Source organism: Archocentrus centrarchus, chromosome 22, assembly GCF_007364275.1.
Source record: "Archocentrus centrarchus isolate MPI-CPG fArcCen1 chromosome 22, fArcCen1, whole genome shotgun sequence".
In the NCBI taxonomy this organism is placed as follows: domain Eukaryota; kingdom Metazoa; phylum Chordata; class Actinopteri; order Cichliformes; family Cichlidae; genus Archocentrus; species Archocentrus centrarchus.
In genome coordinates, this window is record NC_044367.1 from 28,563,898 (window position 1) to 28,579,351 (window position 15,454).

A 15,454-nucleotide genomic window follows, 5' to 3' on the forward strand; every position below is an offset into this window, starting at 1 on the left:
TTCAGAAATGCTAAGAAATGTTTATGTATTTATTTGACTCATTTCGGGTCACGGCGGCCCTGCTGTGACAGGAGAACAAAGAATCTTTATTAATAAAGAATCAAAACTCTTCAACAAACTATTGAACGTTTGTCCAGCACAAACCTGATGGTAAATGTAGTAAAATCTATATTTATATACCATACAATATATATATACCAAATAATATAATAAATGACGGTAAATAATGGTAAATTATATATATATATATATATATATATATATATATATATATATATATATATATATATATATATATATATATATATATATATATATATATATGTGTGTGTGTGTGTGTGTCAAGGTAAATATCAGCTGCTGCCAGTGGCCGTGTGCTTCACTGACAAACTGTTACATCATTAATAAAAAGTTATATTTGCACATTGTGTACGTAGGTCTGCAGCTGCTTTTTAAAATATGACCTCTCATTGTGACTCCACTGAAGATGTTTGAAGCAAATAAAATGTATATTTTTATTTTGTCCACCGTGCATCTGTTTGTGCACCTATTATTTTTACTGATCTGTCATCTCAGGTACTGGGATATCTGTTGGTAATCCTTGCATCACTGACAGGTGAGTAAGATCACTGATCACCGAGGACCGTTGCTTCTGTGTTTGGTCAAAAAACAGCGATTCCCTTCAGATAAAAGTGCGAATAAAGCTTTTGTGAGGAGGAGGGAGAGCCGGGCGCGATCAGTTTAAATCAGACTGCACTCAGGGCTGAGCGAAACCATCAGGAGCTGGCATCCGTCTGCCTATAGCCTGTGCCCACCGCAGCATCCTCACCCTACAGAGAGCAGATTTGCTCAACCTTTCTAAACATATTTACCATCTCTTTCTGTCATTGTAAGCTTTTAGTTTATGAAGCATATTTTAAGATTTGGTCATCAGGGCCACGATTGGTGAAACTGTCACCAAAACATGAACTGAAGCGCGACTACAAAAAAATAAATAAATAAATTCCATCCACAAAAGTGCACAGAAACACTCGGAGCCACGGCTGTGACTAAAGTGCTTTTATTTCATAAATCTAGTCCAACATCTTTTCATTAAACATTAATTACTTTCCTAACAGAACAAAAGTCTCCTTTAATGGGCGCAGCTACAGTCAGGTTTGTAGACCCTCACAGACTGATGGATGAGCACTGATGTGTGACACGCAGCAGGCTGACAGATGAATACTGTGCTTTCAAACATCCCGTGCATTTTTAATCTGAGAGCAAACATGTTTTCTAGCATCCCCATTATTCAGTGCACTATCTTGGCAGTTTCTCCTCATAGCTGCACAATGCTGAGTGAGACAGGAAGCCAGCTGCAGCAGGGAGACAAGCTCTGCTCCTTCACTCTCTTATTGAGATCAATAGGTTTTCATAGTTCTCTGTGCTCACCGTGCACTGTTGCAGTATAAAGAGAATCCATCAAAAACAGCTAGGTGCATTACACAGCTTCCAGCCCGTGTCCACATTGATTTCCACACTCCCAGGAGTGCAGTGCCTGAATATGACTACAGTACAGTCAGTTATTTCAGATCCAAATTTTAAAACAGGTGAAGACCAGTCTTAGTCCAACAGGTTTACTCAGTTTACTCCATACATCCCCCTACAGTATTCCTGCTCCTTTGAGAACCTTATAACCTAATTATGAAATTGTTTATGGGTGTCAGTCTCTGTCCAGAGTAAGGTGAGCAACTGTCCAGCATTGGATGCCAGTTGGAGCCATTAGCGCCCTCTCCTGAGTGGATTATGACCCTTTTGTTGGTGACCTGCTGTGCTAGCTGTGCTCTGGTGGGCCACTACAGGGGCATTAAAAACTCCCAACCTGCCACAACCAGACACTTGTCCAATTTGGCAGACAGGCAAGGATGGCTCTTTGGCTATGAAAAAATGGATTACAAGGTCTGGCTGACCTCTAACTGGTGAAACAGTAAACTCCCCATCCTCCTTTTCACAGAGTATGGGGAGCTGCCTCCTCCCTCTGTTCTTGGTGAAAAACGAAACTTTCTTCATGACTTCTGTCATCTGCTTATCTGTTCAACATGAGAGGCAGGCAACGACATTATAACCCTGTGCAATCCATAAGGCACAGCACGCATTCTCAACCACGCTCAGCGTCTCGCCCAGTCTCAACTTTCTCTGATACATTTATTGGTGTGAACACCAACTAAACTCTATCAGTGCATATCTGACAGTGAGACAAATGGTGGACACTGCAGGGGGAATGGTGCAATGTTTGGATGCACAGGTTTACGGGTCCCTGTCTCTCTAATACCAGATTAGGTTAATGAGTAAGTGCACCAGGAATGATTTTCCACCAGGGTTAATCCTCGTGGAGGGCACAGACTTATCCTGGAGAAATCACCGTTCTACCTCGCCTGCCGCCCGCAGTGTCTGAGCAAAGCGCATTTGTGCAGTTGCTGTTTACATGGCTCACGCTTCGATATCAAATGTACTTTCTTCTGATAAAAGAGCCCTTTTCAAGCCCCAAAACTACCACTGCCACTCTCTGCTCTGCTTTACCTCTCTGAACGAGTCCTCGGAGAATTTAATGTCCTGAAAATAGAAGCAACAGTCACGGATTCAGCCACAAAGCCAACCTAGGTCTTCAACCACTGCCTCTTGATTGACAGGCAATGCAGACTGCGCCAAAAGATGCCAAGGCCTGTTGATGGATGGCACCTGCTCCTCCTCGGAGGAAATCAATTGAAGTCATGGGCAAAGATGGGCTGCTCGAGCACTTACACATGGCTTTCTGCCTGGGAAAAGATGGAAAGGAGGTCAGAGAGAGAGAGCTGCCAACCATCTGTGCACAGAGGAGCACTGCCAAGCATCACTCTCTTTTTACCTCAGTACTCAAAGAGATGCACAATGCCTCCAAATTAGTCGTGCTAGCTCATTCAAGCCACATTCAGCCAGTTTTTTGGAATTCCAGCACCAGTTACGTACTCATCCAATCATAGTGCCCGCTCTGTGCATCACACAGCCTAATGTTAGTAAGTGACACAATCCAGCAGAACGTGAACTATTGTTACAGAACACCATATCACTTCATGACACTGTTTCTTACTTCATGCCAGCACATAGGTTCAGTCAGATACCCACAGCAGCATGTCTTCAGAGAGCACATGGGCCGCACTGGTGCAGTGGGCCAGCATAGCTACAATCTTAGACACGTCCAAGTGTAGCTATCGCAAGTCAACCTATGATGCTGGCCACACTAGAGCCAATCTACCACCACAGACTAATTCAGGGGAACTTTCTCGCACACAAATGAGGGAGGTGGGATCTCCTGGCAGGCACCGGCCCGGCGAGTTACGTCCAGGACGGGGATCCTATGTGCCACAGTGCTGGCATCAGTGTGTGTGCCAATCCACTGCAGCACACGGGAGGAGGGCCGGTGGTAGAGGGCCAGCTGCCTGGAGCTGTAGCCACACATCCCGATCCCAACGGCCCCCAGCAACATGGCCACGCCGGGCACGGTCTTCTCCGCTGGAGGCGTCACAGACACATTATGGTAGGCCTGGGTCTGAAAGAAGAGAAAAATGCGATAAGTGAGGCACAACATGCACACCTCAGCTCAGCTTCAGCCTGCGCTCCAACAATCCTGGAGAGATTAAAACTCCATCTTTTCTCATTTAATAAAAATTGTGGCCTCTCTCTTTTGACAAACAAAAAGCCCATCTATTTTGCGACATGGACAATTTCCTCCGCGGGCCCTTGACAATTATAAAGCGCATAGAGAAGCGAATAATAGAAACTTCATAGTTTCTAATGGAGCTGTGTCACAGGCAGTTAAGAAGCCATTCCTGTAGCTCACTCAACCAGTTCCCATTTCCACTCACAATGCAGCGCACCGTCACAGGCTTGGATTCCTCTTTTGTTTGTGATAAACACAACTACCATAGGGCTCAGATATAAGCCATTCTACAATTACTGGAACAGCAGCCTGGAAACATTGTGGTTTATAATAAGACAGCACTGTGTTTCATCATCTTGTCACAACTGAATCTGTTGAGACAATGGACTGAAAAAATGGCTGCATAACAGCAGCACGAGGCTTAGTCAAACAAATGTGCTGTATGAGCTCGTCTGTCAATAAAGCTCTACATAAAACCATACCTCGCAAACATATCAGCGGTCGCTCCCAGAAGTGCCACAGTTATCCCATCAGCCACCCTCAGGAGTGGTTCAGTGCAGACAGAGCATGCTAAACACTGTGTGAGCCACACAATGAACCCAAGACAAAATCACTACTTTTTGTTTTAAAGGTCTTAAATTAAAAGTTGGCTGCAGCAAAGTCTGCAGGAATTCACTGGAGTCACCATATTTTATTTTCATTCGGCAATAAAACTCAAAATATATGAAAAGAGTTTGCAAGAACATTTAGATGTTATTTTCTTAAATGCTCACCTGAAACCTTTAGAATCACCAAAGGCTTGCACCCACCTGCAGCAGCCTGATGTAGCCAGGAGTGAGTCTTGGGAGTCTGAAAAACATCTGAGCTTTCCGGTGGTCTTCCTGCTAAACGAGCCGAGTTAGAGGCCAGATAACTCTCGGCAGACTCTCTCTCTCGAGCTCCTCTCACTGGACTCCTGGGACAGGAAACCCACTGACAGAGGGTCTGTCCGGGCCTAAGCTCAGCTATCTAAGGCAGGACAGTCTGGTCAGTCCTTATAACGTCTCCTTCCTGACTTTACATAATAGGACAGCTGCAGGTGGTGAGCCTAAGGGGATTACAGGAGCTGGCACTCAGGGACGAAGAAGTCAGACTAAACAGAAGGAAGGGTGGAAGTGTGGGGAAGGGTGATACTCTTCTTTATTGAAAGTGTCAACTGAGTGAAACCATCTTTAAATATGTGTTGTTGTTTTACAAACTTTGACAAACTGTAAACATTATCAAGGTTTTTATCAAATGTATGAAGTCTGTGGAAGGCGTTAACTTTTCATGATTTTAATCAATGTTTTCAGTTTGATGCCAAATCAAAGTCAGAAATGATGAAAAAATAAAAACATATGTATACGAGCTCATTAGCATCAGGTGTAAGGGATTTCTGACTTCAGCATTTCTCTCCAAAGCCTCACGCTGAAGAGGTGAAGCCATACAGGCCAGAACCCATTGGAGTCTGCCAAGTTAGTTAATATGAATGTTTTTGTGTGTAGATGTTGAAAAATGGCCTCTTCAGCCGTGTCAGCAGCTTTCTTTAAGCTTTAATATCCTTCCTGGCCTCAGGGTCCCGGGTGCAGGGAGGTCTTATAATGAGGTAGCCGGGCCGATAACGTCTCTCTCGGCGGATGGGAGGAATTCTCTCAGAGCTCCCAACAATGACCTTCTCATCTCTGGTAACAAGACCCAATTGTGCCTCCTAACCCACGCATCCGTGAATAATCTCAAACTCTGGCAATAATGCTGCAAAGTCATGATGTCACAGAAACTTGTGATGCCCACTGGGCTTTATGCACAGCAAGAAACAATATAACACTTAAAGTCCTGCATAAGAAAATCAAATCAGAAACTGCAGTGACTGAAACATTTCCCTGAAAACCTCAAGTATGAATGTGATGATGGGGTCAGACCACATATGACCCACAGAAGGAGAAAACGCACACTTCGGTGTTTCTGTTGTGTTACTTTGGACTGCTGATTGGGTTATTGTCACTTTTGTTAGCACATACAGTGTTTCACCATCAGCTGTATATTTATACCAATGTTAGCTCTGCTTTAATGACTACAGCACAAAGAGCTCAAATGTGATGTTCCCTCAGTCTTGAGTAGTTATATCATTACATGAAACGACAGCAGTACAGCCGTCAGGTCTCTCCTTGACCCACACACAACCTTCACATAACGTTACTGAGGTCTGCAATCGGCTCACTTTTGAGGGGTTAGACCAATGTAAGCCTCACCATCTGGGATCCAGAAGTATCCAGTGCCAGTTAGCTGGATATGTGGAAAACCTAACCTGCTTTTGGAAATCGTTGGGAATCATCGGAGATGTTAGGATTTACGCTCCGAGCTGAATCTGATGACAAACTTAGAATCTCAGATATTTGGGACTGGATCACAGCGGCTCACTGGCATTGCAATCCTTAGAGCCATTTAGCATAGCTAAAAAAGTGCACTAATCCATGAATGAAAACCATTATATTATCTTAAGCATGTCTGCCCTTTTTTCTCCTCTGGCTAATGTCTGCATAATGAGCCTCCATCAGATGCTGCACCTGGTGCATCAATCCATGAATGGAGGCCACAGATGGCAGCCCTCATGCTAATTGTTCAGTCCCACACACATGCACTCGAGCTGCATGTTAGAGTGTATAGTATAACCTGCTGGTGCCTACTGGTGCATTCCAGCTTTGGAACTATTGTTCCTCTAAAGCTGGAGCATGGCGGCCGGCTCTCCCTCATGCCATCAAAATGTCGCTGTCCAGCTGAGATAAATCTTTGTCCTTTTCCTGAACTCGTCCTTTGGCAGCGGACGATGGGTTAATGCATTAAAATAGACTACCTGAGCTGCAGACAGGTATTGTGATGCAGAAGGTTAAGCTACTGACTCCCTAGGTGGTACTGGTTTAAAAGGTCCATCAACAACATAATGTGATGGCATATTAAGCATATAGTTAGATAAAGGAAAGTGGCCTTGGGGCTTATGTAATGGGACTAATTACTGTCCCTTATCATTCAGCCCCATAATGAATATATGCATACACCCCATTAGTAGAAGCACCCTGCAGAGCATCATTTCAGAGTGGTTAGCTAGAAGAGCAAATATGAAAAGGCACAGCAGCACGGTCAGAAATGGATTTGTGGGGAGTGTACTGCAGATAATTGAAGAGCCGTTAGGATAACCGACTGGGTTTAAATGTCATAACATCTGCAAACAAAACCGGAGCTCAAGGTTGAACTGACATTTGCTTTTCTGGCAATTAGGGGGTTAGGGGGGGGGGGGGGTGTCAGGCTAACACCAATTAAATGTTTCATTTATTTGAATTACATACGACGATGCTAACAAACAGCAAGTAAAAGTTCGGATGATAACGACTTCGTGCGGACGGATTTGTCTGGCTCGGGATTAACTCGCTCTGTTTTCAGCTCACACGGGGGGGGGGGTAAGAAGAGACCGGGCTCAGAACCAAATCTGAAATATTTTAAATTTAATAAAACATTACACACATTAACCTGAGTCCATCATTTTAAATGCAGTATATGAAAAAACCTGACATATTGGTGGGAATAGTTCTTGCGTAGCGTCTGCGTGTCTGACGGTCTCATGGGTGTGCTGCAGAAAGCGCCGTCTCCTCGTCTCCCTGCACGGGCAGAATGTCTGTGATCCAGTATTGGAACAGTGTAACGACTGCAGCGGTTTCCTCTACAAACACAGAGACAGAGCGCAACGTTTCAGTTCCTGCTGACAACACAAAACCAGGCACACTCAGTGATTTCACAAAAGACACTTGCTGATGTATTTTTGGCGTAATACATCAAAATCTACCTCCTTCGCCCTGCATGTACACATTCATCCAAACATCTTTCTCCCTCACCAGACAAATTCACTCCTGTTACTTGTTATTGAAGAGCTAGAAATATATTTAGCCTTCACAGAACACAAAATGGACAGTATAAAAGGTGGTGCAGTCGAGCCAATGTCATTTGTGAGAAACTCCAGGGTGCAGCGGAATATGCTTAAGGGAAATCTGCTTTAGAGCTGCTCCTGCAGTCAATTGACTGCCACTACAAGGCTAGACAGAGTGAGGAGAGCGTTAATGAATTCCCCTGAGGGGTTTTAAAAGCACGCATGCATATGGATTAGCTCCTGCAAGTCAGTGAATGTGGGTTACTTTAAAACACGAAATGCTCCCTGAACAAAGTGGATGTTATTAAAAAAATTAATTATTTAAAATTTTCATACTGCGGGGACTCGGATGCAGCAGAAAGGCCGGGGCCTTTGCCTCAAACACTGAGATAAGTTAAGTGGAATAAAACCGTAAAAGCTGATTTCAGAAGCCCGTCTGCTGTTTAGACAAATACTTTTCTGCTCTGCAGTCCTTCATTTTAAAAAGCAGGAAATGCTGGCAGCATTTAAACACAGTGAACTGAAGCATGGCTCATTAAGAGTGGGGGGTCTGGGGGGGTTAATAAAAGCTTTCAGGCAGCTGTGGAGCAGGTGTACGGAGAGGATCGGCACATCTATGGCAGACTCTAGCAAACCGGTTTTTACACAGGGTCGTCTTGGTGACGGGAAGAGCCACAGACAACCGTCACTTTGTGGCCACTGACGTGGCGGTGGCCTGAATCCCCTGGCTCGCCTCTCGCTCTCATTCTCACACACATGCATTTACGCGCGTGACAGCAGAAAAGTCCCTGCTGATCCTATTACACAGCCAGCTAGCTAACTAACGCATAAACACACGCTCGACAGATTAAACCGTGTCTGGGGACGTGGGACATATTCTGACTGTTGACAGAGTGAAGGCAAGTTCAAACATGTCAGATGCTCCTGGTCAGCTCAAGTGTTAGCAAGTCAAGGGCAGGTGCATACAGGTGAAGGCTGATTAAGACAAGTATGGGCAGATCAGTGTTAGGGGCGCACACTGGGAGGCAAACATGGACAGACTGAGGCAAGTATCAACCTGCACGGACGGGCCAATGAAATGCTCCGTGCAGGTTCCAGCACGAGGTGCGGGCACGGATGCATTTAACCAACAAGATGCAACATTGAACACAGGTCTCTCACTGAGGAGACTCTTTACAACCACGAAGGAAATGAGTTCTTCATTTGTGAGGCTGGACTGACCTGCAGACATACAGGAGCTGCTGCTGCTGCTCAGCTCCTTCAGTGCCTCTTCTAGCTTGTCTGTATCAATTTGCTGAACAAATGTCTTGAGAGTGTACAGCTGCCTCAGGACTGAGTCAGGTCTGCATCCACGGTCTATGCTGCCCAGAAGGTCATCCACTGTAGCAGACAGGTGAGGTGCCGTGGCTGCACGCAACGAGGCTGGAAGAAGGTGAAAAAAGTCTTCATCAAATCCAGCATTTTATATAAATATGAAAATGCCTATTTATTACATGTATTATGTTGCTTACAATACACTTAACTGTGTGGACTGACCAAAATAATCAAACAAGCTTTCCATAAAACACAAATGAAAACAGACAGCAGGTAGGCTCATCAGTCGTGCCCTGATCTTCACACCCTGCAGCTTTATGAACTTCTCTGACTTCAATGATTAAAAACTGTTTTCCATAAACAGATATTTTTAATATGTTTTAATGAACTGTTTGTTCAGTAACTTTAAAAAAAGGTGCTTTAATCCAGCTACTGTGTTCATCTGATTACTGATTATATGTTTGATATTTTTAAATACTAGCAGTGATGTTCTGTGGCACAAGCATGAAACTCACTCAGCATTTAACAGAATTTAATGATGCAAACTAAGAATGGCAGCAGCTTTCTGCACATTAGCACCCAAAATATCTTTGAAATAAACTAAATGCCCCAGTGAGTAATACCTACAAGGTTTAGTACAGAGAACATGAGCTTTACCAAGAAGGCAAGCACAAGTGGTCCCTACTTACAATCTGACAAAAAGATTTCCATTGTTGTCCTCAGGAAGTCTGACACCTCAGCTGCTCTCCTGCTGTCGTCCTCCTCCTCTCCATCGTTCTGATAGGTGAACTCCAGCGCAGTGGCCCGGGGCATCAGACCCATGGAGAGCAGCTTCTGTTTGTGACGTTTCTTCTTCAGCTTCCTCTTCTTGTTCCTGCTGATTCGCTCTGCTCCCTCATCCACAGGTGTCTGACTCTGACCAGCGCCGGACTCGCTCCTCGGAGTTGCCTCATCATTCCCAGAGTCTTGATGAAAGGTTGCTTTCTTCTTCCTTCTCCTCCTCCTCCTCTTTTGTTCTTCTGCCTCTTGCTCTCCATCCAGTTCTTCGTCACTCTCGTGGATGTGCTCCTCTATAAGCAACAGCAGAGTAAACACTAAGTGTTAAAAACAGCATTTAGCTTAATGCCTGACAGCCTCCACAGGATCCAGGTATCTGGAGCAAATCAGATTCTGTTCACACTGTTAAAAGAATAAATTATGTAACCACCTGCACTCTGGGCCTAATGTATCACAGAGACAGGCTAAAGCAGGACTTGGGTACTGTCCATTATTGTGAAAGCTTGGAGACTGCTGGTTTCCTTTTAGCCAATCATGGCACCATCTAATTCCACTAATTAGATACTCCTCCTTTTTCACTGACTGCATTCTAATCAGCTAAATCATCTGGTGTGGCTGATTTAAAAGAGAGTCATATCTACAATATTCATGCTGCTCATCCTCAGTTTGAATCCAGCCATTTGTGATTTTAGATGAAACAGAAGGGAGCTAATGCTCAGGTGATGTTCAAGCATTTACAGTGAAAGCAAATTAACACATTCCTCCTACCTTATGGAAATCCTCCTTGGAGCGCCAGGATTTCAATTTCAGTTTAGCAGCTTCATTTGTTTTTTTCAGCTTTTTTTTTATGATTATCACATTGCTAAAATCTCTCTGCTGTCACATTAATGCGACAGAGAATGACTCACCCTTAAATGAGAACCCCTGCAGAAACAGCACATCACGCACCTTCTCCAGCTTGCCACATCACCCCTTTCCTTAAAAACCCAAGAGGTCAAAGAAACCACCTGACACTGAACCCTCACTGACCCGTTTGTAGCAGCGAGCAGCGGCCAGAACGTAACGCAGCACAGAACTGACCACAATACTGCAAAGAAGCTACCGCTCATACAGGACGTGCTAATATTCAATTTATCCATTCACTTTGAATTTATAAAGACTTTTAATATTATTTTTTGTGATAGGTTAAAATAAAGAGAGTACTTTAAGTCATTATTACTTAAAGAGGAAAGAAACTCTTAAGCCTAAATGCTCTTCATAGTTAAACTCATCTGCAAATCACAGTAAATGCTCAACAGCTTAAAGACTTTCCTTATCCCAGCCACCCCCACCCACACACCCACCCCCACAGTTCATATTACACACGACCAGAGTTTCTCACTCAGCGTGTGCAGCTGTAATGCCTGTGAGCCCCACACGGCTCTGAATGATTGATCTCTGACAGCTTCTCTAGTTTTGGATCTGTCTGATGTCAGAGTCATCTCAGGCACACTGTTCAGGCTGTGAGCATAGAAGCCCCGCCCATGTGCTGTTCATACCTTCTGCTTGTGATGGCCAGCCAATCAGAAGAAAGGTGGCTTAAAGGGAGGGTGGCCTTAAAAGCGGAGTTCAAACTGCTTATTTGAGGATGGACAGAGGGGATGCACCGAGGCCCAGTATGGGATAATTATTCTGAACACAGAAAAGCTACTCCAGAAGCTTATAGTTAGGGCTGGATCAGGTGACCCTGAACCCTCCCTTAGTTTTGCTGCTAAAGGCCTAGGCTGCTGGGGGGTTCCCATGATGCACTGTTTCTTTTCATTCACCTTATTTACTCTGTGTTTAATCATTAGTTATTATTAATCTCTGTCCTCTCCCCCCTCAGCAGATGACCCCCCCCTCCCTGAGCCTGGTTCTGCTGGAGGTTTCTTCCTGTTAAAGGGAGTCTTTCCTTCCCACTGTCACCAAGTGCTGCTCATAGGGGGTCCTTTTGACTGTTGGGTTTTCTCTGTATTATTGTAGGGTCTTTACCCACAATACAAAGCGCCTTGAGGCGACTGTTTGTTGTGATTTGACGCTATATAAATAACACTGAACTGAAGAGTCCAAGAATATAAATATGAAACTGTAACTGAATATAACAGGTTAAGAGACAACAGTGTACTCGTTGATAGTTCAGAAACAGGGTTTTCTCAGGTATCCGAGGACAGACACTGTAATAGAAAGAGGAATACCAAAACAAAATCAGCTGAAATAAAATAGATGAACATTTCTCAAAACATTTTTTGTTTCTACAATTTTCAGTGTAAAAAGAATGTTAATTCAAGACTAGAACAGCTTTAATTCTTTAACACTTTCATTCTTTTCTACTCCACATCAACTAGATTTACTGCGTCCTCTCTAAAATATTACACTGATGCCTCGATTAACCTTTGGACAACCCAAACTCAAGGCGACCTTAAACAGCAATTCCCTTGAAGGCTCACTACCCACTAAATCAAAAATGTGTTCAATTAGGAACTGTTACACTTATGAGTGCAATTAATCAAACTTAACCTTGCCATTCATTCCGGTGGTTACCCTCAGACGATGGCCCGTGTAAGGCAGCGAATCGCTTTCATCTCACTGAGGTAAAGCAGACGCTCGTCAGGTAAATGACGGTCTGAGTTACAGAAGATGATGAGTACAAAGGCAAGTGTCACGAGCCGGCGCTTTTATTACAGCCTGATCATTTTGCAGTTCATGACAATAGAGAGGGGAGATAAAACAAACAATGATCCATATCAAATGCAGAGCATGTGACTCATCCTTGAATCACACTGCCAGACAGCTCAACTCATCGCAGGTCAAGAAGATTATAGCTCAGCATAAATCAGCTCACAGCTCAGCCTCCAAGATGTCATTAATAATGGTTAAATATCTCCTTTATAAATTATGCAAGTTTATCCCGACAAGCACGTTTAATGGGAAAACAGAGTCACCCAGGCTCACCGACCATCTGCACAGCTTGACGCTGTGCAGAAGTTCTTCTCAAGAACTGATTTTCAGTCTGTTTCCCTTAACCAGAGTGGCAGAGGCAATCAGAAAGAGTAACTTTATTACTACAGAGAGCCAACCTGGAGAAGCCCCATGCCATAAATCTCTCCTGGCTTTATGGTGCACAGGGCCCGAGTCCATAAATGTAAGATTATGGTTGACGTACCAGCTGGTTCCTCCACACTATTTATGCTTTTTAGCTGGGGAAGTGAGACAGATCCCTCTGAAGGCATATCGTAGTCTGCAGGAGGGGGGAGGACCGTGTACAGCCGTCTGCCTGGACTGGCTGCACTCTGTCTCTTCACTGCTTCTCCTGAGATACACAAGGTAAATAAAGCAAAGCGCCGAAACACAAAGAAGACAGGAATGTATGCATTTCTCATTCTAATGTGATCTTACCCGAGGCTGTGTCCTCTCCAGGAGCTTTTCTTTTCACATGCTTTTTTTTGGCTAGAGCTTCTACAGTATGTGATGGGCTCTGTTCCTTCACCTGCTCCAGGGTTGTAGGGTAAAGCTTCTGGAGAACCTTTGACTGAAACACTTAGAGGCACATGAGAAAAATCAAATGTAGACTACATGTGATCGAGTCTATTTTGGAATAAACTGTTAAAACTGACACAGGTGATGTTCACGCTGTTTGTGCGTTACCACCGCTTTAACTAACAGCCTAATCATGAACACTGCGAGGTACAAGGTTAATGAGCTACAGTTAAGATAAGGCCAAAGGTATGCTTAGAACATACTGCAGCAAATGGCTTCAGTTTTAGTCCTTTTCATGCGGCCAAACTGTCAAACCAAGAATTAGCGCTGGTGAACGACTTTACTGAGACCACAGAGGGACGTCCGCTACTACATAAGATCTAATAAAAGTGAATAAACTCTGCAACACAAAACAAAAAGCTCCTTCTATCTTCCGGGAACATCTTCCAAAGTCAACAAGTGTTTGTACCGCCGGAGAGAGCAGCACGTGCTTTTGTTTACAACTCAGAAACCTGCTAACGCGAGACTTGGCGAGTTAGCTACCTTAGCAAGCTAACGACTTAGACGCAGCACGTGTTTTTATATGAGAACAGTAATTTCTGATGGTGCTCACCTTCTTTCCTATGTGCCATATCGGCATATCCACCTCAGTCGAAGCAAAGAAGACACGAATTTCAAAGCTACAGGCAGTTATTAAGCTATCAAGCTAGCCGAGTTAACAAGCTAGCATGCTACAGTAGCTTTTGAAATGAGATAGTTCGACACGCACACCGCGCACAGGTGAAAGCGCAGACATATTCACCTGTGCATATGATCAGCACAGAGCTCCAGCTGCTTCAGAGTCACAGCTAAGCCCACTAAAGAAGAATAATGCGCGGAACTCTTGAACCGCGCACTTCACCCGCTAGCACACACAGACCGAGGAAACCAGGAGCCCTCGCTTCCCTCTGCGCCAACTTCCATTCAAAATCCGTACAATTTAAAATGGATTCAGTCCTCAGACAAACACGTTGCCTGTATCCACTTAGTGAATATATTCGCTGGATTACGTAAATCTATTCTTCGAATCGGCACATGAACCACCCTCGTTTATAATATAATATGCACTAGTCATGCGCATTTCAACGAAAAAAAAAAGATTTAGAGGAACAAGTCAGGATTTGAATTAAACAGTGACTCCACGTCCTTTAAAATTATTACTAGTTATCGGAGAAGGAGTCAAAGTGCCAAATTATCCAAAGCATTTAAGGTGGAACTGTTTCCATCAGGCTGGAGCTCCCCGTGCGTTTGGCAGCGGTAACGGCAGCGGTTTGGGCGTGCGCACACCGAGCCAGCTGTAGGACGGGGTGTGAGCGAGATGAGAATACTAAACAGGCACCTCAGCATCAGCGCCGGGCTGAGTTCACATTTGCGCACCTCTCAAACTTGGCTCGGGACCTCAGCATGTGAAGGGCTTTGCAGGAGGAGGATCCACCTAGAATGTCAGCTCTGAAAAAGGTATTTCCTTCCGTCTCTCTTTTCTTAATCTTTGAGCACACATTGAACTCGTAAAATATCACAATGTGCAACATTCAAGCGTGCTATACAGTCATCTTACAGTAAATGGGAAAATGTGTGCAGTGGTGAAAAATGGATATGTGTTTAAGCAGTTCGGTAGCAGGATTTTCTTAGAAGTGGAGGACTTTTAAGATACCGGCTTTATTAATTATTATTTTTAAGCATATTAAGTGCCACAGTGCTGACTGTTTAATCATGACCACTGATTACAATTAACAAAATATATGATTTTTTGCATATGGAATCTGATCTCCACTCCTCTGCTGTAGCTCTCACATGTTATTCCACTTACATTTACATTTAGGAGGCTTGGATGAGGAGCACCTCAGGCAGAAAAAGCTTAGGATAACTTCTCAAACGGATGTTGTGTCAGGTTTGATCTCAGCCAGGCTCCTCCTTTTGTGCACTGTCACGTAGTACTGTATGTGCCATGCTGACTGTGGTCTCTGTGGGTGGATGAGCCTCACTGACTGTGTCTGACAGAGCCGAAGCCCAGCCAGGCAACCCTGAATGAGAGTGAAGCTCCAAAAAGATACAAAACAAAAAACAAGGCACTGGATGAGTTTACACTGTAGTAAATTATGCAGATTTGGGTAAATATGTTACATAATTACTTGCAGTGAAAAAAAAAATTAAACAGCATATATATATATATATAACTCCCACAAACCCTCTTAATGACCAAGTAGTAAGACTTGCAG

At 44.0% G+C, this 15,454-nt stretch overlaps 2 protein-coding genes across 3 annotated transcripts in view; one reads left to right on the forward strand and one right to left on the reverse strand.

Moving 5' to 3' along the window:
* Positions 1-7,170: 7,170 nt before the first annotated feature.
* Positions 7,171-14,562, reverse strand: erich1 (glutamate rich 1). 2 transcript variants are annotated; one of them, XM_030759135.1, is made up of 6 exons: positions 13,810-14,562; positions 13,116-13,256; positions 12,883-13,029; positions 9,614-9,994; positions 8,832-9,032; positions 7,171-7,406 (listed from the first exon to the last, which is right to left on the reverse strand). In XM_030759135.1, the coding sequence occupies exons 1-6, from the start codon at positions 13,826-13,828 to the stop codon at positions 7,306-7,308; spliced, it is 990 nt and encodes a 329-aa protein (XP_030614995.1). In that variant the 5' UTR covers positions 13,829-14,562; the 3' UTR covers positions 7,171-7,305. The 2 variants fall into 2 exon arrangements, with proteins under 2 accessions (XP_030614995.1, XP_030614994.1); XM_030759134.1 differs by lacking the exon at positions 13,810-14,562 and adding an exon at positions 13,460-13,767.
* A 113-nt stretch (positions 14,563-14,675) lies between these two features.
* dlgap2a (discs, large (Drosophila) homolog-associated protein 2a) overlaps positions 14,676-15,454 on the forward strand; it is a 186,811-nt gene continuing 186,032 nt past the window's right edge. The window contains exon 1 of the mRNA XM_030719179.1: positions 14,676-14,693. Within this exon, the coding sequence (XP_030575039.1) occupies positions 14,676-14,693 (18 nt within the window). The remainder of the gene's footprint in view (positions 14,694-15,454) is intronic.